General features: G+C 41.4%; 1 protein-coding gene across 4 annotated transcripts; it reads right to left on the reverse strand.

Moving 5' to 3' along the window:
* Positions 1 to 11,350: 11,350 nt before the first annotated feature.
* EIF1B (eukaryotic translation initiation factor 1B) lies at positions 11,351 to 24,008 on the reverse strand. 4 transcript variants are annotated; one of them, XR_006104480.1, is made up of 5 exons: positions 23,746 to 24,008; positions 19,481 to 19,644; positions 17,638 to 17,739; positions 12,044 to 12,250; positions 11,351 to 11,599 (listed from the first exon to the last, which is right to left on the reverse strand). XR_006104480.1 is itself a non-coding variant. In XM_042472621.1 (4 exons), exons 1-4 carry the CDS (start codon positions 23,774 to 23,776, stop codon positions 12,236 to 12,238), a joined length of 312 nt encoding a protein of 103 aa, XP_042328555.1. In that variant the 5' UTR covers positions 23,777 to 24,008; the 3' UTR covers positions 11,351 to 12,235. The 4 variants fall into 4 exon arrangements, 2 of the variants coding, with proteins under 2 accessions (XP_042328555.1, XP_042328554.1); XR_006104479.1 differs by having other exon boundaries at positions 12,040 to 12,250; XM_042472621.1 differs by having other exon boundaries at positions 11,351 to 12,250.
* Between the last annotated feature and the right edge of the window lie 89 nt (positions 24,009 to 24,097).

Consider the following 24,097-nt stretch of genomic DNA (forward strand, 5'->3'; position numbering starts at 1 on the left):
AAGGGCTGATAGAAGCTATAGCCCATCAATGTTCAGTTCTCTTCATATGCAAAAGCTTGTCCACATTTTTAATATGGGGGAGAGGGGCGAGCACATGGGACACTGGCTGTAACTGTTGGAGTTACATCAGAGTAGTTCTCAATTACTCAGTCTCTCTTTTGCAATGAAAAATATCCCAAAATTCTTTACTACTTGCTGCTCCATTTTAATAAAGACTTGAGAAGAAGACATCTCTTTTCCTGTACCAGCTTTTAAAAATCTCAACAATGACCTCTCTTATTTATTTATTTATTTATGAAATTATGGATCTGTTTGGCCTTTTGGTCCAAATAGCACAGTACAGAAATAGAATCAAAGAATAACTAATATCCTGAGGATTTAAGGCCTCAAAACAGTATGCTTCCTGCACTGTTCAAGAAAGAACATTATGTTCCTACATCAAAATCTAAGGTGAAAAGGAAGGACTCTACTGCGAAAGAACAGCACTACGCAGTCAAGGATGCAAAATAAAATGAGAGAAAATAATTTAAAAATCCAAAGGTATTATTGTAAAAATCAAATGTAATATACATTCCTTTCAAGATTTATGGAGCTGTTCCTTGAAAAAATAGAAACAAAGATCTGGAGCAATTATTTAAGAAGGTCAGGGAGGAAAGTGCCACGGTCAGATTGATGCTGAACTCTCTCTCTCTCTCTCTCTCTCTCTCTCTCTCTATATATATATATATATATATTATAAAAATAATGACTACAGAAGATCTACAAGAATTCACTTTAGACAATGAGAAAACTGAAACAGTCAAAGAGTTCCCATACCATGGTTCAAATATTGATCAGAATGGAGATCGAAGTCAAGAAATTGGAAGACCAAGATTGGGAAGGACAGCTATGAAAGAACTGGACATAACGTGAAAAGATGTAACTCTGAACACTACATTGAGGATTATCCAAGCCATTGTATTCCCTATCTCCATGTATGGATGTGACAGCTAGAGAGTGAAAAGTGCTGACTGGAAGAAAATAAACTCATTTGAAATGTGGTGCTGGAAAACCATCAATGGCCAAGAAGACAAACAAATGGGTCTTAGAACACATCAAACCATAACTCTCTCTGGAAGCTAAGATGACTTAATTGAGGCTGTTGTACTTTGGCAACATCAGCCCTATACAGACTGGCACTTTGTGCCGGCCTGTGAACAAAGTTAGGGCTCAGCGTCTGCACGTTGGACTCCCTAACTCTGTGACCAGGACGCTATTTTGGCATGCACCGGTCCATATGGCGCACTCCATCATGACGCCTCTCCAGGGCTGCATCCACATGATGCAGCACCAATGGGGCATCATAAAGCCAAGCCACTGCAGCTAAGGCGCCCCTTGGAGGGTGCAAAAAGGAGCTGGATCAGGGCTGCAGCCACCTCACGCCAATAAAGGGGCGGCTGCATGCTGCCCTCTGTACAGCCCGATCATGAGGGGAAATGAATCATTAGACAAGATAATGATGCTAGGAAAGGTGAAAGGCAGTAGAAAGAGAGGAAGACCACATGACAGATGGTTGATCAGGGAAGACATAGGCCTGGGCTTGCAGGACCTGAGCAGAGAGGTTGAGGACAAGGAGATGTCTCATCCACAGTCACCATCAGGCAAAGTCGACTCAAGGGCAGTTAACAACAACAAAAACCCTATTGAGAGAGCCAGAGCTTGGAAAAATTACTCTTTTGAACTAAAGCTCCCAGATGCCTCCAGCCTTTATAGTCAATGGCCATAATGGCTAGAGGATCTGGGAATTGTAATCCCAAAGAGTAACCTTGCCATGCTTTGGTGGCATTCAGGAAACAATGGAAAAGTAGCAAGGGGAACAGTTGTCTTGGACCTGGTCTCAACAACAGGAAAGTACTAGTCAACAAGGAGAAAGCAATGGGAACCTTATGTAGAAGTGATCTACTATCCTTGGGATTTGTTGTCCTGAAATGTAAAGTTAAGTGTAGTGAAACATGCATTCTGGACTTTAAGAAACTCAGTTTCAGTGAACTTATAGAAATACGGAAATATGTGGGACTGGGTGCAGTGGATTGGCCTCATTTTCCCTTAGTACCCTATCCACCAGAAGAAAAAATGTGCCCAAATTGGAGCAGGTGGCTGTGAGTGTACTCAAAAGTACACACTTGTGCATATATAGTTTTGTTTCCCTTTCTGAGCTTTTCAAGGTAAGCATAAGGTGGGTGGGTGTATGCCAGCTTGGACAATAGACAGCTTTAATATTTGTGGCACAAAAAACATGTTGTTGTGGCTTCTGCTTTTTCCCCCCCACACAGAACCTTTTTTTTTCTTTCGCAAAAGAGAAGTAACGTTTATTTTGTTCACAGCACCCAAACTGGAATCTGCCATTTGGTTCACTTGGCTCAAATTCAGCAGCGTTGTATTCAGCTGCTTCCGTGGTTGCCTGTGTTTTCCTATGGAGTGTTTAACCTTCTTGCTTATGCAGCAGATGGGTTGAAATCTCTTTTGGGAATGTGCGTGATATTTACTGCCAGATTAGCTAGAATACAAGAACAGCTCAATCCATATGAGATAAGTTATGGACACCAGCAGATGTTAGCTCAACCACTGAAATTAGAAGTGGAAAACTACGGGGGCATCATTAGTGATTGTGGGAAAAGGCAAAGTATGTATCTGATGCTAAATGGTACACTATTTACTAGAGAGTTGACATCTGGTGAACTTGTCACCTCTTTTATGGTGGATCTATCCATAGGGGTGTCTGCATTGAGTAGACTATGGCGGGATACAAACCGCCATATAGTACATATAGGATACGTACTAGGGTTAGGAAGGGGCGGTGCTTCCGCACCCCCCTAACCCTAGTACGTATCTTATACGTACAAGATGGCGGTGCCCCTTCTACATGGGCGCCGCCATCTTTACGTACTGGACGCATAGCGTCCAGACGTGTCGCAGCGCCTATGATGTCATGAATGCGCCGGTGGCGCTTCGCGACGTCATCAGTGCGCCGCAAGAAGAAGTTCCGAAATGGAGCTTCTTTTTTGCTCCGCGCGGGAGCCGCGCGGTTTGGCAAACGGCGGCGGCGGGGAATCACCGCAAAGCGGCGGTTTGTATCCCGCCTATGTGTACTACATTACACTCTGCTATCTGAAAGGAGGACATATTCCACTGTGGGAGAAAAATGAACAATTCTCTGAAGTATTCTCCCCATGTTTGAACATCCCAAAGTGTTGTGGAGGAATTATTCTGAGTGGGAAAACACCTAGGTTTTTTTGGGTACAAAAACATTTGGGTTTTTTTTGCACAGGAAACATGCTTTCTGCACACAAAACAGGTTTTTGCACAAAAGATTCAAAAATGTGGATAATGCCTCCACAACACCTCAAGATGTTTGAATACAGGTAGAAAAGTGCGCAAGATTCACACTAATCTATTATTTTCCCCAACCAGGTTTCCCAATCAGGAATACAGTTTTTCTGGGAACAATTGACAAATATTATTTCCTTCTCTACTACAGTCACTATGGGCAGAGCATTTAACATTCACTATGTAGCACTCACTTGAACTTACAGTTTGCATTTTTATGCAGACAAGGTTTTCTTGGCAAGATTTGTTCATAGGGGGTTTGTAATTGTCCTCCTCTGAGACTGAAAAAGTATGTCTTGCCCAACACCAACCAGTGGGGTTTCATGGTCAAGCAGGCATTTGAACCCTGGTGTCCAGAGTCATAGGAATGTATCAAACGGGAGGAATTTCTCTTAAATTCGAATGAAAAGAAAGTGGGGCCAGAACACATTCACTTAAAGTCGATAGTTTAGCACAATTACGTGAATGTGGATTGCATTTGAACTGGCTTCCCATTGCCCAAAAATAGCATGCCATTGCCCGAATTTGCATGTGGCCGTCTGTCACGCAATAACGTTAAACCCTATGATTGCGTTCAGATTGCCATCGGATTATACTTCCAATTTCCCTTGTCTGATAAACTCCATAGTCCAACCCTTAAACTATTACACCATGCTAATTCTCCCTTAGTATTATGGATCATGGAGACATTGTATATTGTTTTTTGGATATTGATGTAGTACACATGACATTATTTTTGTATATCACTTTGGAAAGCTTAGATGCAATCAGTTCACAAATACCACTAAATAATAAATATATACAGTTATGCATGCATACTTACATCCATACAGATGGAGATCAGAGGCCTTGACGTTATCCATCAGCATTAATCCCCTTGATAGCAAAATAAGCAGGGACACAGGCCTTCCTACCCAACATGTGTCTCTAAACCACAGTGACTGTTTCTAAATTGCATTTATATGTGCAATTTATATGCATTTAAATTACCATATACACATTTTATGCAAATGTTTGCCCCTTTTCAATTAAGAGATGAATTTCCTATCCTTGGACAACGTGTAAGTACCCTAGTTCCAGACCGTTCCCCTGCTGAAACTCTGGCTTTTAACCCCAGAAGAGTTTCTGTTCAGTCAAGATGAAAAAGCATACCATATGGCTCAGTGAGAAGTGTTTTCTGTTGCAAGCAGTCTAGAGAAACAGAAAACGTCCTTTTCCAATGCAAGAGAGAGACATTGAGGTTTTGCTGTCCCACAGCACAATGCCTATGCTCAACTCAAGTTATGATCAACTACCAGGAGAACTGGGCCTAAATCTCACTGTTAGTCCTAATAAGAGTACAGCCACTGACTCAACTGGATTTAGATAGATGTTAACTCAGTGTTCACCAACTGATTCAGTGAATCTAATCCAGTTGGGACTAATTAACATGATTCCAGCCATAGTTTGATATATCAACTACCAACTTGACTCCCAATCCTACACATGTTGTAGAATCATAATTCCTGCTCTTCACACAATCATAACACCTTGTGTGACAAGGACAAGTGCACAGAGCTATCATAAGATGGAAATCAGAATAAACCAAGCTCCACTGTTAAGAGCCACCAGTCACTTTGATTCTGATTTACCAATATGTGAGTCTCTTTTAGCCTAAATTGATTGGTCAGTCATGGCATGAAAAGATCTACTTCTTGTTCTTCAGATGCTTATACTGTAAATCTTCCTGACTTTGAGTAATGATCCCATCACTGTCTGTCTTTTGCACAAAGAGATGATTTTCCCCTCCAAAAACAACCTTTTCATGGAAAATATTCTGGTTCCTCTGAGCCTAAGAGCAATCCAAAAGACTCAAAATAAGCACTTTGGATCAAATGTTCTGTTGCTAAAAGCAGCATGTACCAGAAGAAACTTATTGGAATTTTTGGGGATAAAACATTTTGCTCCCCCCTTTTTTGTTTTTCCTTTTTTCTCTTTTTTTTCTTTGGTTAGAGACCTTGATTAAGTTCAAATCTTGAGTGACTTTATTTGGCTAACAAGGCTATTGTCAAGGCCTAAGGACAAAAAGTCATATGTGCTGATTTGTGGATGGTTTTTAGAAATTACAAAGACTTTGCAATCTTCTATGTTTGAATTGTTGACAGGAGAAAAATCATGTCAAAGTTCAATACAGACTGGGAAAATCAAGGCAAGTTGTTTTGGGGCCCAGGTTGCTTTGCCAGCTCAAGATAACAGGCATCTCAGCAAAATAAATGTGAGGATCAAGGCTTATGCTAAGATGTATTGCAACCCTTGCAATAACAACTAACCATGGGGCTGGAGTGGGGAATACCATTTATTCTCAAAAGGTAACTAGGCACACATAGAGGCTTACTCAGATGAATTGTTATCAAGATTCTAGCATAGTGATTTAGGTATTGGCATGATTAACACAGAATCATTAAAACTGCTAGTAGCAGAGTGAAATATCTTTATGAAGCCATGAAGTGTAAACTCTAGTCTAGAACAACATGTCTCTGAGACCTCTGAAGCATCCGTTGTGTTTACAGATGTGATTCCAATAAATCATTTGTTGTCAGAACATATTCCTGGCGATGCATATTAAGCACATACACTGTATTGGTGTGTTTGGAGGTCTATTTCTCTGTCTTCTTGTATCTGGGCTTTACTACTTTCTTTATATAAACTTTAAAAACTTAAGCTGAACTGTGGGTATTTTCAGGTCCCAGATCAATAGCTGGCATTACAAATCCTGCAAAAATCCTTCTACAGATCACATAATACAGAGGTACCCCGGGTTACGAAATTAATTCGTTCCGCCGCCGCTTTCGTAACCCGAAATACTTCGCAAGCCGAAAAACCCATAGGCGCTAATGGGGAAAAGCCGCGATTTCGTGTGAAATAGCGCCGAAAAGCACCAAAATTTTTTTCGTAACCCGAAAAAACCTTCGTAACCCGGAACAGTTTTTTTAAATGGGTTTTTTTCGTAACCCGGAAATTTCGTAAGGCGGCGCATTCGTATCCCGGGGTACCACTGTACCATTTATTGAGTCAAAATCCAAAACATTGATTTATTGTATATACTCCACTATAAGTTGACCTCATGTATAAGTCAAAGCAGCTTTATTTTGGCCTGTCTGTATGGGCCCAAACACTACATACATTGACCCGTGGATACATCTTTGTGCTTTGGGTCAATTTTTTTGACCTACATTTCTAGACGTATACATGAGTACTGTATATACAGTAATCTCCACTTTTTGCAATATAGAACAGTGACACTGGAATGAATCAAGAGGCTATTCAATCTTCCCTGATTCTGTATGGTTTGAGAAGTAATATCCTCCATATACCAGCTTATCAGCAATCAGAACACAAGTCATACCTAGTATGTCCCAGGTTGGAATAGAGAATGTATGCTGTGATCCCATGTTGGCAAAGCAAGTATGTTCAGATTACATTTGAAGCTACAGACAAAGCTCAAGAACACAATGTGGAATGCTAAGATACCCTCAAATCAATTTTTTTCCAACACATGAGAGAAAAAATGCCTAGTAATGGGGTCAGGTAGATCTCTATTGTTATAATATGAAAAAAATGAACAAAGAATGATAGTTGAGATGATTTAGTATTTAAAAAGCAACATTTTCAGCATGACTATTGCTTACTTTAGATTGTCCACAGTACAACATATAGACCTGACGTCTGTACTGTATTCAAAGGTGATCAAGGTCCAACTGACCTCATATCCCAGACCCTTACAGCCCTCTTCTGATTATACGCAAAGGCTGCAACTATATTCAACCAAACAGTTGGCAGGATGCTTAGCCTAAGAGACTGAGACACATTCTTCCCTAGTACTATGGGATGAATTTATGCAGCCTTAATTCTATTTGCCCCGTGGAATATGCGAACAGCAGGAATGGGCTTGAAAAGCCAGCTGGAATGCTTAAGAAGGCCAAGCAAGTTGTGAGCTCTGAGTCACGCACACAGGCTCACATTTAGCCAGCTAACCAAATGAGCCACACTGAAATAAATGCTGCACAATAAACAAGGCCCATCAGCTAGGAATTAAGTGTAAATACACATGGCCGAAGTATCACATATATGTTGCATAGTCCAGCAAAGATTACCCTATCATTTGGATGCAGTGCTCCAAGAAGATCCTGTCTTGAATGGATTTGAACTATTGTTCATCCTTTGTCTGCAAAAACATTGGTTTCCATTATTGCCAAATTGCTTCCATTTCTTCTTCTTGCATGTTTCATCTCTTGGTTCAGAAGTACTGTATATCAGTGTCCATCATCCTAGCTGGTTCTTGACTAAAGCTGGGAAGTGTGCAGAAGCAATCTTTACTGAAGGATTAACACTGCCTCATTTTAACCTGTCTTTGTGACTCTTCTGATGGTTATTCTAAAAACAGAGCTTGTGCTGCCATCTCGTGGTTGTTGAAAGTGATGGCAAAGATATGTCTGAGAATAAAAAGAGAATGAGCAGTACAGGAAATTATGGGAATCAAAGGCCTGAGACAGATGGGCGGGAAGGGGCATGTCTGTGCCAATTCTAGGGTTCAGGAGCACGCAGCAACTGCACACTCCCGAACCCTAGTTTATATGGATGCTGCCATCATGGTGGCCTCCCATCCATAAGGGGGGCTGCCATACTGATGCAAGTGCAGCGGTTCATATAGAGCTTGGCATGCTACAGACCGTCCTTAAAGGACGGTCTGGCAGCGGTGCTGTTTGTGCCGCTGGCAAGCCACAGCGGATACACTGCGTGGCTTGGCAGCGGCAAGAAATAGAAGCCATAAAAAGCGGCTTCTTTTTCTGGCACGCCAGTGACGCTGCAGTGCACCATTGGCACACTCGTGACATCACCTGGGTGCCGCGACGTGCAGACGCAAGGTGTCCTACACGACAAAATGGCGGTGCCAATGTGTATAGGGCGCAGCCATTTTTACACCCCCGTCACGTGCAAGGGCCGTTTAAAGCGCTGCCCCTCGCACATGACGGGGGCGCTTCATAGTGCCCGTTTAAATCGGGCCTTCATTTCAGACATTGGGAATTGTTCCATATGCTTTTAGCAAATTTCAAATTGTTTAACCTGTACACTTTTTCAAGATCTTATACATAGTGAGATATTTTCATAAAGAAATAAAAGAATATGGTTGGAAAAGCTTACGCACTAAGCACATTTCTGCATTTCTGACACACACACACACCTTTTAAGCTTTGCAGTTGAGAGCTTCAGGTTGTTTAAGGTAAGAGACAATGAATAGTTTCTTATGAGAGTCCAAGCACCACATTTCTATCATAACATAAACCTAATCCCTTTCTCTAAGTGAAGCCTGTCATAAGAGTGGTTTTCTGATCCCTAAAGAGATTACATTGAAACCCGATATCAAAAAACATTATTAGACATTCCCCTTAAATACTTTGGGGGGGGGCATCTTGATAGCAATATCTGGAGGGTTTTATGCAGGAAACTGCAAAAGAGATTAAATTGCTAAAAGTAAACAAAAATAGATAACCAAAACAGTGTTATGAAAAACCTGTACATAAAGGCCTTTTACACATTACATGAGAAATGTTTACAATGATGTGTCTTATTCCTATTCAGTATCTAAAACTGATGAATTAAAAGGAAGGGGAAAAAACCCCCTTCAAACTATAGATTGTTTCAAGAACTGAATAGTCTCTTATGAAATGTATACAAAACTAGCTAGCCAGTTTTTATGGAACCACCTATGGTTTCCTTTTTGAGGGAAGGAGGAATGCATAAGGTTTATACAAAACCTTTTTAAATTTAGAAGGGAGATCATGGCTAATGCTTTGCAAGTGTCTGATACTCTTGGAGGGCTATCAGTGAATACACACACATGCTTTGACATCAGTCAGCAGAGGGAGGAATGAAGCCAAGATCATTTTTAAGTAGTCATCAAGTGGTATAGAGATATTGAACGCTCAGTAAAAGTGTTAAAAAAGCCAAACAGGAATAACAAACAAATACTTTATTTTCTAAATTAATGATGAAGGTTGGAGCCATGCTCAGCGAAGGAAAAAAAAATTGTATTAATGAGCTTCATGTTACTTGAAACAATTTAAGTGGCTCATTTGGGGCAAGCTATTGACCAATGGTGGAGAACTTTTATATTTCCAACAGTCTCCAACATCCCAGGAGGCCTAGCCAGTACGGATGCATGTAAAAGTCCATGGGAACTGATGGCACAGATATTTCAAAGGCTAAAATTTTCCCACCTCTTACCACAGACAAGAAAACATGTACAAAATGTAAAAAAATTTAGGCCTTGTTCTGACTTTGTGCCTCACTGCAACTTCTCCTATGCTTGTATCCTTCAGATCTGTTGGTCTTCCGCTCCCACTGTCCTACTTGTGTGAGGATGGTGAGAGTTGTATAAGCACATATACAACTTTGTAGACATATAAAGGGCATTCATATTTTTGAGAAAGGCTTTGAGGAAGTGAAGTCGAAGGCTTTCATGGTCGGCATCCATAGTTTTTTGTGGGTTTTTCGGGCTGTGTGGCCATGTTCTAGAAGATTTTCTTCCTGACGTTTCGCCAGTATCTGTGGCTGGCATCTATTAAGATGCCAGCCACAGATGCTGGCAAAACGTCAGGAAGAAAATCTTCTAGAACATGGCCACACAGCCCGAAAAACCCACAAAAAAGCTTTGAGGAAGGCTGACCTAGACACTGATCAAGAATATAGTTTCCATTATCTTTGAGAAACTGCAGGGGAACAATATACATTGAACAATTTCTGCAAACTGTTCAGAAGAACAATGTGTGGTAATAGAAAATTTAATATTTAGACTATTTTAAACAAATTACCGAAGAATGAAAGGAAAAAATATGGGAAAGATCCATCTGATATTAAATCCTCCTAAGTCCCACTGTTTCAAAGAAAGACTAGAAGAAATGTACAGATTTACTCAGAAACAAGTCCCAATGTGTGCCAATTCACTGTGTTTACCTCTCTCCTACTGAAGCCAGTGTCTTGTTGATTACATGCTTTTGAATGGTTTTGACTGGCATTTTTTAAATTGTCACATTTTTAATTATTGGATTTTAGCAGTATTGTGTTTTACTCTATGTTACAAGTCATCTTGGATCTCAAGCTAGATGAAAAGTAGGATATCAAATGAGCTATGTAAATACATATAGTTTTATATGCATTAAAATAGTTAATCTTTTACCAGCCAGACACCTTTGGCCATGTTGTTGGTGGTGTCACAGCCCAATAATTTGAAAGACACCAAGCTGGCAAAGGGTGGGAGAAGATACCTCAGGTTTGTATGAAACGGAGGCATTGCTTTCAGTAAGGGGTCTTGCTTGAATTTTTTTCAGAGATCTGCAACACTCTCTAGCGACACTTAAAGAGAACTAATTTTAACATATAAAGTATTTCTGATAAGGCAACTCACAGATTCCAGGATATCCTACCCTGACATGGTTATGATGTCAAGAAATCCATAAGCTTTCCCATATGTTCAGCCATCTGCTGTGAACTAGGGATGAAAAGAATCTTTTGTTTCCTGGCTGAAAAATGGGTTACATTAAGAATTGGGAAACCCAGTCAGGAAAAACAACAAGGATTTTGCCATTTTTGCACACCTGTGTTTCAGGAAATTATTCTGTGCAGAAAACATATGGGGCTTTTGGCATGACAGCTATGAGTGTGTGTGTAAAAACATTGTTTCAAGACAGGCAAACCTGCTTTTGTGCGAGAGTCCTGAGAGGGTTTGTATTATAAAACAATCTTACATAACAAAAATCTTTCACATTCACACAACTTGTACAAGAAAATCAGTACACACATATACATACACACAGTGCCACACAACAGGGCCATCCTTTCTCTTAACACTGCAAGCCTCTTTTGCTGGAAAAATAAAACCCATAGTCTGTGGACACAATAATTGGTATGTGCTTCCCAATTTTAGGATACATGCTATATGCAGCAGTCAAGGAAGATCATGTATTTCACTGACAAGGGATACAGTGTGGGGAGTGGAAGGGTTTGTACTGGGGTTACATGCAGCTTGTAGATCAGTTGTTGTCCACGTCTGTTGTAAGGCGATGCAGATATCATTTTGATATTTCCCGCTTACCGATTTGTATTAATTGCTTTGAAATGTCCTTTTTCCTCCTGGTGCCCTTCATAAATGCTGCAATGCATTAGGCCCATGTTTGCTGGCACTGCAGGTTGGAGTCTAATATTTCAGGAGATACAAGATTGGGGAAGGTGGTTTTAAAGGTTCAAGTAAATGGTTTCCCATTTAGTTTGTCCCTGAAAGAGCAGGTAGCCCTTTAATCCTTTTAGAACATGGACCTATCTATTGCCTGTGTAAGCAAGGTCACTTACATCTACTGTCCAACTCAGTTATTAATCTCTCAGATAAATAAAATGATACACCATAACAAAGGAGCTTGAGAAACATACAATGCAAAGGAATAAATGTAATCTTTCCTCTTGTCTTGAAACAATCATTTTCCAATGACATTTGTTATTTCATCTTTGAAAATAACATTTTGTGGGGTCTTATGCATTCTTGCATACCAGGACTGAGTTTACATGTTATGTATTTCAGCAGAAGCAGAAACAAGATGGCATTAGATAAAAACAAAGGCTTATAGTTGGACAGGTACCTACACACTTTTCTATATAAGACTGCAGAAATTCCTGGAAAGCAGTATCATTTGTGACGTGTAGCTTTAGGAAGAGTCCTCTTGTTGATCATTCTTTGCTGTGAGAGGCAGGATGTCTGACCGAATATCAACATGTTTGCCAGTAGTCTGCAATCAGGAGTTTCTCCAGTTATTAATCTCTGATTCTGGAATCAATTGGGCTAATAAGAGCATATCTGGAAGGAATGAAAGAGAAGTGGCAACCTCTTGCATGAGCCTCAGTATCCTACCACAAACCCATTCCTTTTGAGTCAACAGGAAACATCAGATGTGCAAATGCCTCCTTGGGAGAGGAACATGTTCTGCCAAGGTAAAGGTGGTAAGCCATCGATTAAAAAGGCACCACTGGCTTCCATTTTACTAGGCAATTACCAGCTGGTCTCAATCTTTATTATTACTATCAATGTTACTATTAATGAGCAGCACCGATACCCGATCTCTAAGTTGTCCTTTTTTAATAAGGTCCAGGAACAATTCCAGGTTTTCTGAGATAAAACTAGTTATATAGACTCTTTTCAATTAAGGTTAAGGACTGATATGGTGACATTCATGGTATGTTACCAAGCTAGGAATTAGACAGAGAAATACATCCATGTTGCTTTTTCTGGTGCTCTCCGCAGGACCCAATATAATCATCGGTGAAGTCCTACCATACATACTTTGATTTTGAAACAAGTCATCACCCCACTTTGACTCAGTATAGGACAATTAAAGTAGTTTCTTGAGCTATCAAATGAAAACAGCCACAACATACTTCTTATGTCACCCATCCTGTTAATACTTCTACAGGAGTGACAATCGCCTCTTACAAGGCTGAAATTAATCCTAAATATTTCAAAGTGCAGGAAACCGTTAGAGTACTCACTATCTTTAGAATCATTTTTTGTAAAATCTTGTAAAAACAAGACAAGCATTTCTGAATACAGCTTTTGAATACAGTTTATTCAGTCAGCCTATTTGGAGAGGAAGCAGCCATTATTGAAACAAACCAATTTCACTTCTTCCATGCATATAACTCATTTTGATCAACTGGTGCACATGTTCAGGTAAAAACCACATCATAGGTTTTTGAGGGGCTCCAAGAAATGAATACATTGAATACAGCTCAAAGATGAAATGTGTTATTCTCTAGATCTTGGGTTGCAATTCTCATCATTTCTTACCACGGACTATGTTGGCTATCAACGATGAGACTGACACTCCAATAACATCTATAGGGCCAATTTTCTCATTCCTTGTCTAAGCTAATGTAGTTAATAGTAGTTTCACCATCAAACATTTAGTCTTAAAATCCACTCTACCTGAGCTTTGTCATGTCTCCTATGACATTTCCTCCTCATGCAAAGAACTGCATGGAGGAACAACAGGATCAGCAAATCTTTATTTTCATGATTGTAACTAAAAAGGCAATACAGTGGGCCCTTTTCTTACGAGGGGATCTGCCCCCCTACATAAGGGAAATCCCACATATGCTTGCAACCCATTGCAAACAATGGGGTGCATGCTCGCCATGCGCGCATGCCATTTGTGCGATTGCCATGCGGCTTCAGCGTATGCTTAAAGCCACATATGGTGCGCCTGCGTACAGTGCAGGCGAACTGTACCACCCATATCCAAATAATGCAGCAATGGTGTATACATGCATGCAGGTAAAAAAGGAAGGAAGGAAGGAAGGAAGGAAGGAAGGAAGGAAGGAAGGAAGGAAGGAAGGAAGGACGGACGGAAGGGTCAATCATGATTTAAGCACACAGTCTTTAGAAATAAGTAAACCTGAAGTACCAAAGTCAGATGCCTGGCCTCCTTTGATTGGTACCACATTTTTCTGGTCAAGCTTACCATTCCAGATAAATAGTCCTTGCAACTCTTCTCCACTTTCCTCCCTCTCATCTTCTTCCATCATGAGACATATGGATCTCCCAGAGTGAGAATAATGGCAGTGCTGTCAAACAACTCCTAGCAGTCTCATTAAGGATTAGGATATGAACTGATATGGTCAGAGCAAAGTAGCTCAGACAACTCACGGATATAAGTTCTTGCAATATCCATATAGCATATATACTCATCCATAAGTCAACCTCACATATAAGTCAAGGTCACATTTTAGGGCCAAAATTATGAATTTTTATATGACCTGTGAATAAATCAAGGGTAAAACTCAGGGGGATTTAACAATGGACAGAAATGATGAAGCAAAGGAAAACAATGCCTAGGAACTTAAAAATTCCACCAGGAATAACTGTCTTTGCTCACCCTAGGAACTGGATGAATGAGACAGTAGAGGAGGTCAATCCTTCTTTCAGGTACACTTTTAAGAAGGGATTAAGTTCTCACCTTTCACCAGGGGATAGTTCCTTTTTTTGATAAGAATTAAAGTACAGTATTTACACTGACCCATGGATAAGTTGACCTAGTTTCTTTGGATCTATGTTTTGACTAAAATTTCTAGACTTATACATGAGTATATCCAGTAATCACAATCCTTAAGACTGTATAGTGCACATCTGAAAGCACATTCACCATTCTTGCTTTCTAGTGTGAATTCTATGAAAGGGAAACTACACAGATTAAGCAAGAATATGACTCAATTATCATTATAACCTGAATATATGAAACTGCTAACAATTCAAGAACTTCTTTTATCTTGTTCCCTCAAGATAATATCCCTCTAAAATATATCCATCTGGTTACAAACGGTAAGTATTAACAGATAAACTCATCGAAATTCATTTCTCAGGATAATCATGTCTCACATACATACACTGGTATGTATCCCAAAAATTGTCAGTGAAATACTTTACACCAGTTGCAGTATAAACATTTCATATGTGGCATATACCCAGTATACTTTACAATGCCAGCTCAACCAAGCTGGTTACAAAAGTGTTATATTTCTCTGTTCATGTGAAGACAGATATCTTCCAATATTAAAAATGCATTTAGAAAGGATTTCCAATAGCTGCTGTCTTCAGACACACACAGTACACTTATGCAATTGTGATGCCTTTGAATGACAATCCATCTCTCTAATTATCCCAGATTTATAACCTGGGAGAGGTCATGTACTTGTTCCTCCACATTCGCTGGGTTTAGGGGACAAGACCCCCATAAATGTGGAAAATCTGGAAATAACAAAAACACTATGTTTTTACCTGAGAGAACACCTCTCTAGGAAACTCTAGATCCTCTAGTGCAACTCTGTGGTCAACATCTGCCAAACACTAGCCATAAAATTGAGCTGGAGGAGCTACAAATGCATAATGGAGTGTTCTCTCTAGGAATCTCTAGATCCTTCAGTGCGAGTTTTCGTTAAGTTAACCACAGAGCTAAACTGAAGGACCTAGATATTCCTAGAGAAAATATTAATAAAATCTGTGAATAATCAAATCCACAAAAGTCAAAGCCGCAAATGCAGAGAGACGAGTGTACTAACAATCCAGATTTAAGTTACCACCATGTATTCTTATGAAAATATATTTTTAAAATATATTTTCCAGTAAAATTGGGAAAAAGTTAGAGAAAAGAACCAGCAGATCAATTCCACAGCAGTTTATTGAACAGGAATGTGGAATTCAACTTTCAGCTGTGCATTTTAAGCCTTCCAATGCTCCTTGTTAACTCTCAACAGCCTATATTAAAACATCAGGCACTTCTTCACTGACAAGCTTTGCCCTTCATGAAGTCACAAAGAAATGCCTTCATTAAGCAGCAACTGCTGCCCCAACTAGTCAACTCAATCATATTTCTGCTTATCAAAGACTAAAATTGATATGAATATGCTTATATCATTAGTAACATAAGTCCTAGAGAAGCTTCTAATATTACAGTGTATTTTAAAATTGGCATGAGAAAGCACATCAGATCAAAACTCAGCAACAGAAGTCATTTCCTAGACATGTTACACTTCACTTCATTATGCCCAAGTTTTTTATATAGTCCTGATCATAAGCAAGGAATTGTCAGTTTTTATTACATTCAACCAGACTGCAGTCCTGTGATAACTTCTAATCGATATAGTTGTGCTTATCTTATGTTGAGTATTTTCTTCTGAGGTTTTATCTAGTTTGCCAATAGCCAAAAAACTACTAATGTGATTACATTTTCTTGAAGGCCTTTGGTTAATGGATCCTGAACACTCAAGAGGTTAAGATAAGAGACATTTTATTTACGCTGCAACACACATGGTTTTAATACAACATTTAAATCAGGTGAAAAGTAATACACTGAACTATCAGCTGGAGAACATTTCCATTGGAAATGTGTTAAAATTCTCAAGGATCTTGGGTTACCATCTTACTGCAGTTTTCTTATGTGTTTCTAGCCTACATGCCATATGTTTTCTGTAGTCATGCAAAAGCAAATCAGATTTTGGATGGGAAGTCCATTTACTGCAAAGAATCATATTTCACAGAATATCCAACTTGGGTAAGAACAAAGCCTGCAGAGTTCTTCATATAAGCACTGGCATTTTAGAAGCCATGAACTTTCAGCTGCTCCTCCTTAACAATGCCAACCTGCAGAAGAGAAGTAGATGGCAGTGAGTTTTCCATGGTTAGAACTACCATCTCCACCAAGACAAAACTGCAGCCATGCACTTGATGAGGATTCAGCATCATGATCTACAGCAGCAGAGGTTTTTTAGTTACACTAAGAAAATTAGTAAAGCCTCAAGTACGGCCTTATTTACTGATAATATATTCTGTTACAATCCACCTTTTCAAATATATAAATTTCTTATAAATGTCAACAGGCAAGGTTGCTGAAGTACAGCTTGTTATATCCGCCTGATGACTCAAACAAGAAACGACCCCCAAGTTGCAGGCCGGCAGTGTCTCTGGCCTCCTACAGGCCAAAGTAAGGTGGTCTCACACCAACTTGGAGGGGGCCTCTGTGGAGGCTTGGAAGAAGGGTACCGCGGCCGGGCTCTCTCTCGTTGCCATTGCTGCTGCAAAAAGCGGCGGAGAAGCGGCTCCAGAGCCAGTCGGGCCAAGGGAAAAGGAAAGAGCTGGCCCCTTATTCATTGCCCTTGCCGCAGCTGCCCGGGATACTCTGCTCCTCCAGCGGCGTCCGCGGCTCTAGCAGCGAACTTTTGACACACCACGGAAGCCGCTGGAGGAGCAGAGTATCCTGGGCGGCAGCGGCGAGGGATAAGGGGCCGGCTCTTTTCCTCGGCCCGACCAGCTATGGAGCCACTTCTCCGCCACCTTTTGCAGCAGAAATGGTGGCGAGAGAAAGCCAAGTCGCGGTGCCTTCTGGGAAGGGAACTGCAAGGACCCCAGAGACAGAGAGGTGGCTACACCATTCGCCTGTCTCTGGGGTCAGAAACCAGCGCATAAGAAGTTGTCTTATACGCTGGAAAATACAGTACAGTATTATCAATTCAGGCAAGGCAGCAACATAGCTCATAACAATGTACTGATTTACTTACTCATCAATGTCACTATGAACAGTCAAAAGCACAGCCACCATATCCAAACTCTTGCTTAATTTATATAGGATTCCACAATGAATTTTACCACTCGTGTTAGATGATTTAATTGTTAAATTTTGGGAGAGAGGAATTTACCTCCAGGAGGAACTGGCAAATGTTCTTCCTCTGGTCACCTTGCAACTGGATCACTTCCCCGTATTCTGGATGCTCGATCACAGTACCATTACAGGCAAACTTCTGCAGAAAAAAAAATTCACACATTGCACAGCAGTGAATCAAGTTCTGATTGCTCAAGGAGTTATCATATAGTTATAAGGTGCCCTAGTGGAACAGTGGATAACGTCTGTACTGCAGCCACTCACTCACAAATCAAATTTGTGAGTTCAATACCAGCCAGGGTCTCAAGATCGAATCAGCCTGGTATCCTTTTGAGGTCACTAAAATGAGTACCCAGCTTGTTGGGGACAATTAGCTTACACATTGTAACCCACTCAGAGAGTGCTTAAGTGCACTGACAAGGGGTATAGAAATGTACTTGCTATTACTAAGAAAACACAAAAGCCATCCAGTCCAACCCCTGCCATGCAGGAAAACACAGCCAAACCACTCCTGACAGATGGTCATCCAGCCTCTGTTTAAAGATCTCCTTTCATTCTTCCACTACAAGTTGCACATTACTTCCAGAATCTGAGACTGTAAAGAAACATATTTCTGTTAACAAAGGGGCTGTACAAACTGCTCCGAAGGGGCTGCCTGCAGCCGCTCCATCTTCAGCTGGATTGGGGCTGCGGCAACTGCATGCTGCGCCCCTGATCCAGTCCCATTTGTCTCTGGTTTGGTGTTCTCACAAGCTGAGCAAGGGATCCAGTCTTTCCAGGGTGCAATAGCTGCAGCGCCACAGCTATACGGCACTCCTTCGGCATTGCGTCATATGGGCGCAACGCTGGAGGAGCGTCATGATACTGTGTGAGACAAATGGGAAAAGCAGATTAACCCCAGGAACCACACACCACACACATTAAAATAACACTGATCTAGATATTTGGTCACCAAAATAGAAATCATAAGAAAAGTGGAGGCTTGTGAAAGAAGTAATCCCTGGATGTGTTTAGGAAAAAATTGTCACATGGTCTCCAGAAGTTTAAAAACATTTTTGTTTACTTAAGCAAGGCTTACTTGACCTGCTTGTTTCATTCCACATGGATATATGGTCAGTTTTTAATAAAAAGTCTGATAGAACATGTTAAACTGCTCTAATATTTGTCTATTTGACAGACTGCATCCCCCCATATGAACTGCTAGAGCCCTAAGATCTCCAGGAGAAGGCTTTCTCTTGGTCCCATCACTATCACAAGCCCTCCGCTGGGTGAGGACACGAAAGTCTTCTCGGTGGCTGCTCCCACCCTTTGGAACTCCATTCCACAGGAGGCTAAGCTGGTCCCATTCCTACTTTAAAACCATTTTTATACAGGTAGGCTTTTTAAAATCACAACAGGGTGACTTTTATAGGTTGTGTGGGTTTTAGCTATGTTTTAATTTTTGTATGTTTTTAATCTTAATTTTATACTGTTTTAACAGGATTATTGTAATTGTTTTTAAATTTTTGTAGTGAAGTTTTAAAGTGTTTTTACCTTGTGAGCCACCTTGGGTCTTTTTCTGGGACAAAAGCGGCATAAAAATGAAATAAATAAATAAAATATGGAACCAGTGCCTTTAGTAGCAAAATAGTAATGCCCAGGAAGACATCTACTTCACTAACTGAAGTGTACATGTACTGCCCAAATACCAACTGCTGGGGAACATGCTTTTGTAGGCTTCCCACATCCTGACTGATCATTGTGGGAATAAGTTACCGGAATAGACAAACCTTCAGGCTGATCTCTCAGAATTCTGCATATGTTCTGATGATTGCAATGGCACTCTTTCCTAAGAGTACAGTTTAGGACATAAATATTTCAAATTTCAAACAACCATCTACCTTTTTGAAGGCTTTCACAAGTTTCTTTTTGTCATAGTCATCTGCAATCCCCTGAACAGTAGTTAGTGTCTTTCTGCCGTTTCGTTGCTGGATCCTTATATGGATGTAGTCCTCAGTCCCTGCCGGGAGTAAGTCGTCACCCTTAGTTGCATCAGCAAAGGGGTCTGCAGGGGGGAAATCCACAAGTTAGCCAAATACAGCACCTCAAATATAGCCACGATTCCCCAAATTGACAAATACTGCTACTTATATCAAAAATTAGACTAGAGCAAAGCCTTTACAGACTATAACAAAGCCTTTGACTGCATAGATCAGAAAAAGCTATAGAATGTTCTTAAAGACATAGGAATGCCACTACATTTGATAGTTCTGATGAGAAATCTGTACTTAGGATAAGAGGCGATTATTAGAACAGAATATGGAGAAACAGAATGGTTCCCAATTGGCAAAGGGGCCAGACAAGGCTGGATTTTATCTCTCTACCTGTTCAACTTGTACACAGAAAATATATGAAAAACAGGTTAGACTTAGAAGAAAGAGTAAAAATAGGAATAAGGAACATCAACAATCTAAGATATCTTGATGACAACATAATACTAGAGGAAAACATCATGGACTTGGAACAATTACTAAGAAAGGTCAAAGGAAGTGCAAAGACAGGCTTACTGTTGGATATAAAGAAAACAAAAATAATGACCACAGAGGATCTACCTAAACTCATACTAGATAATGAGGAAATTTAAATAAAGTTTTCTCCTACCTTGAATCAAATACTCATCAGAAAGGAGACTGCAAACAACAAAATAAGAAGACTGGGAATGGAAAGGGCAGTCATGAAAGAGCTAGAGAAAATCTAATGTGAAAGCCACTCTGAGAACATTTCTGAAGAGTGGAGTAAAAATACAATAAATAAATAAAGTGTAAAAATATACAAATTGACCATTAAAGCTAGAATTATGCAAGCCATTATATTCCCCATCACCACATATGGATGTAAGAGCTGGAAAATCAACTCATTTGAAATTTGGTGCTGGAGAACACTGCAGAGGATACCATGGACAGCGAAAAAGACAAACCAATGAGTCCCTGAACATATCAAGCCCGAAATCTCCCAGGAAGCCAAGAATGACAAAACTGAGGCTGTCATACTTTGGCAACACTGTGAGAAGGGATAAATCATTAGACAGACAAGAAGGCTAGGGAAGGTAGCAGGCTGCACGCCAGACGCATAGACTCAATCAAGGAGGTCACAGGCCTTGAATATACAGGGCCTAAGCAGAGCAGTGGAGAATATGGTAGTTCTTCTATGGTAGTGCATCCAATCCAGTCTAGGCTCCAGTGCTTAAATATCAGTGGTTCGGGGCTATATTATGCCCCAGCTGTAGAATCCTGAATGGCTGCTCCCCTGTTGTCACTTTCTTGTGCCCTACCAAAAGTCTTGGGGTGCTACCGACTGTTTTGCAACATTTCCAGGCATGTGTGTGTGGGGGGGTGTTTCACTTATTTAAAAGCCCCTCTAGACAGTTTTCAAATAAGAAATGATTAAACTTGTTCATCCTCTTGCTTACTGTTTTGAAGAAGGGCTTGTATAGGTCAAATGAAGGGCACTACAAGCTTTAAAATGGTTTGTTGTTCTTAACTGCCCTTGAGTCAGCCTGACTCACAACTCTGTGATTGTGGTATCTCCAAGACCCCCTGTTCTCCAAACTGGACATGTAAAGAAAAGCTCTAGTCTATTCTTCGTCCAAACATACTGATTTTCTACTGATAGAATTAATTTTAATTGGGGGTCCTGAGAAATATCCTGCCATTACATCCTATATATAAAGTCTAAACAGGCACCACCTGAGTGAGAAAGAGCAGTTGTAGAAGGGTGCTGTCTCATGACAAATTTGGGGGGGGGGGACTACAAGATTTAGTCTCTTTCCACACACACACACACACACACACACACAACTACCAGCTTTGTGAGGGGAGGAATTCTTCAACCATGTTTGTACCGAGAAGTCAAGAAACATTTGCTAGGCTGGTGATGTGGATTGCCTTGACAATCCAAGTCTCTCCAAAAATGTTGTCAGTGTGGTTAAATCATAGATTAGCAGAAATGACATAAGATTTACAGTGAGCTAAACTATGTTAGGACAGTAATTGTTATTATTGCCATAAGAATCTATGCACACCCCACGCCAAAGAACCAGATCTGGTGTGGAAGATTCTGGATGATGTACAATGAATGGGTGGGAAGGGACTAGTGAGGAGGCTGCATTTGTACTCTTCTTACCCATGAACCTACTACACAGAATGTATTTATAGGAACAAGAACAAGTTGGGTGGTGTAATGACAGCCTGAGTACATACTGACTACATATTGTGCACAGAGGATAAGCAAGGTATTTGAGATCAAAACAAGAGCGCTTAATTATGAGCACCATTCATGTCAGCTGCTCTAACATGATCAGATGGCCCATAAGATACTGTACCTAATTTTAAAAACAGTCTTATGCTTCTACCTTACGCTCAGTGCTAGGGAATTCTGGGAACTGTAGTGTCTGTGAGACATTGAGCTTTCTCTATCAGAGAGCGCTCTGGTGCCAGAATAAACTACAATTCCCAGGTTTCCCCAGCATTGAGCCAGGACAGTTAAAGCAGTCTCAAGCTGGACTACTTCTGCAGCGTGTTTTGGACCACTGCCTCCCTTTTCAACATTGCTTTGCGATCTGTTTACAAGGTCCAACGTCAGGAAAAACGAGCACAACGCAAGCAGAAATGTCCCAACAACATAAACAATGGGTCTTGGCTTTCTGCAGGGGAAATGGATGAGGGTGGAATAAGAGGAGAGAGCACAAGGGTCTAAGGTCCAAAACACACTGCAGAAACAGCCCAGTTTGACACCTGCTTAACTGTCCTGGCTCAGTGCTACTGAATCCTGGGATTTGTAGTTTATTGTGGCACCAGAGCTCTCTGACAGAGAAGGCTCCATATCTCATGAAGCTACAGTTGGGGCAGTTAAAGCAGTCTCAAACCAACTGCCAACCACCTCCTGGCCAAGGCTACAGACCTAATGGGCAACTGGGCCAATACTTGCCAGCCCCAGTCCCTTCACAAGAGACTGGTACTTGGAAACAAAAAGGGGAGGGGAGGGTGGGGGAGAGGAGAAGGCTGTGTGGATGCCCCCAAAACCAAGGCGGCCACAAAGGGCCTTACAAAGGGCCCTGCCAAGGTAGTTTCAGCCACCTACTGAAAGCAGAATATTCTTACAGGAGGCACTAAAACAAATGGCAGTACTTGCTCATGACAAGTATTCTCCAATGATTCCCTATGGGCAGGTATGGTTTCTCTATGGGTAAGTGCCCCCCCTAATGATTCCCTATGGACAAGTATGGTTTCTCTATGGGCAAGTTTTCCCAAAATGGTTCCCTGTGGTCAATTATTTGCCAATGATTCTCTATGGGCAAGTATCCCCCAATGATTCCTTATGGGGCAGGTATCCTCCAATGATTCCTTATGGGGCAGGTATCCCCCAATGATTCCTTATGGGTCAGGTGTCCCCCAATGATTCCTTATGGGGCAGGCATCCCCCAATGATTCCTTATGGGGCAGGTATTCCCCAATGACTCCCTATGGGGCAAATCCTCCCAATGACTCCCTATGGGGCAGGTATCCCCCAATGATTCCTTATGGGGCAGGTATCCCCCAATGACTCCCTATGGGTCAGGTATCCCCCAATGATTCCTTATGGGTCAGGTATCCCCCAATGACTCCTTATGAGTCAGGTATCCCCCAATGATTCCTTATGGGGCAGGTATCCCCCAATGACTCCCTATGGGGCAGGTATCCCCCAATGATTCCCTATGGGGCAGGTATCCCCCAATGACTCCCTATGGGGCAGGTATCCCCCAATGACTCCCTATGGGGCAGGTATCCTCCAATGATTCCTTATGGGTCAGGTATCCCCCAATGACTCCTTATGAGTCAGGTATCCTCCAATGATTCCTTATGGGGCAGGTATCCCCCAATGATTCCTTATGGGGCAGGTATCCACCAATGATTCCTTATGGGGCAGGTATCCCCCAATGATTCCTTATGGGGCAGATATCCCCCAATGATTCCTTATGGGTCAGGTATCCCCCAATGATTCCTTATGGGTCAGGTATCCCCCAATGACTCCCTATGGGTCAGGTATCTCCCAATGCCTCCCTTTGGGGCAAATCCTCCCAATGCCTCCCTTTGGGGCAAGCATCCTAAAGGAAGCCCTGCTGTCTTACCGAAGGATTGGAGGTTCTGGATAGTGGACATGCGATTCTGTGGCTGGGCGCTGCTCGGGGGGAAAAGGCCGCGGCTGCTTCGCCCGGGGCTCTCTCAGGTTCCTCAGTCAGCCGAAGAATGAAAGGGAGGGAGGGAGGCAAAGAAGCGGCGGAGCCTCGGAGGAGGAGGAGGAGGAGGCGCCGGCGGCTCTAACGGAAAACAGCAGCGGAGACGGACGCTCACAAAATGGCCGCCCGCTCCTAGCGAGCCTTTCCTTCGCCGAGAGCAGGTCACGTGACTGCAGCAGGGCCTCCCGCGCGGCGCTGGGAAACGGAGTCCACGCCCCCGTAGACGCGCGAGGAAAAACGAGAG

This window comes from Sceloporus undulatus, chromosome 6 (genome assembly GCF_019175285.1).
Source record: "Sceloporus undulatus isolate JIND9_A2432 ecotype Alabama chromosome 6, SceUnd_v1.1, whole genome shotgun sequence".
Taxonomy (NCBI): Eukaryota; Metazoa; Chordata; class Lepidosauria; order Squamata; family Phrynosomatidae; genus Sceloporus; species Sceloporus undulatus.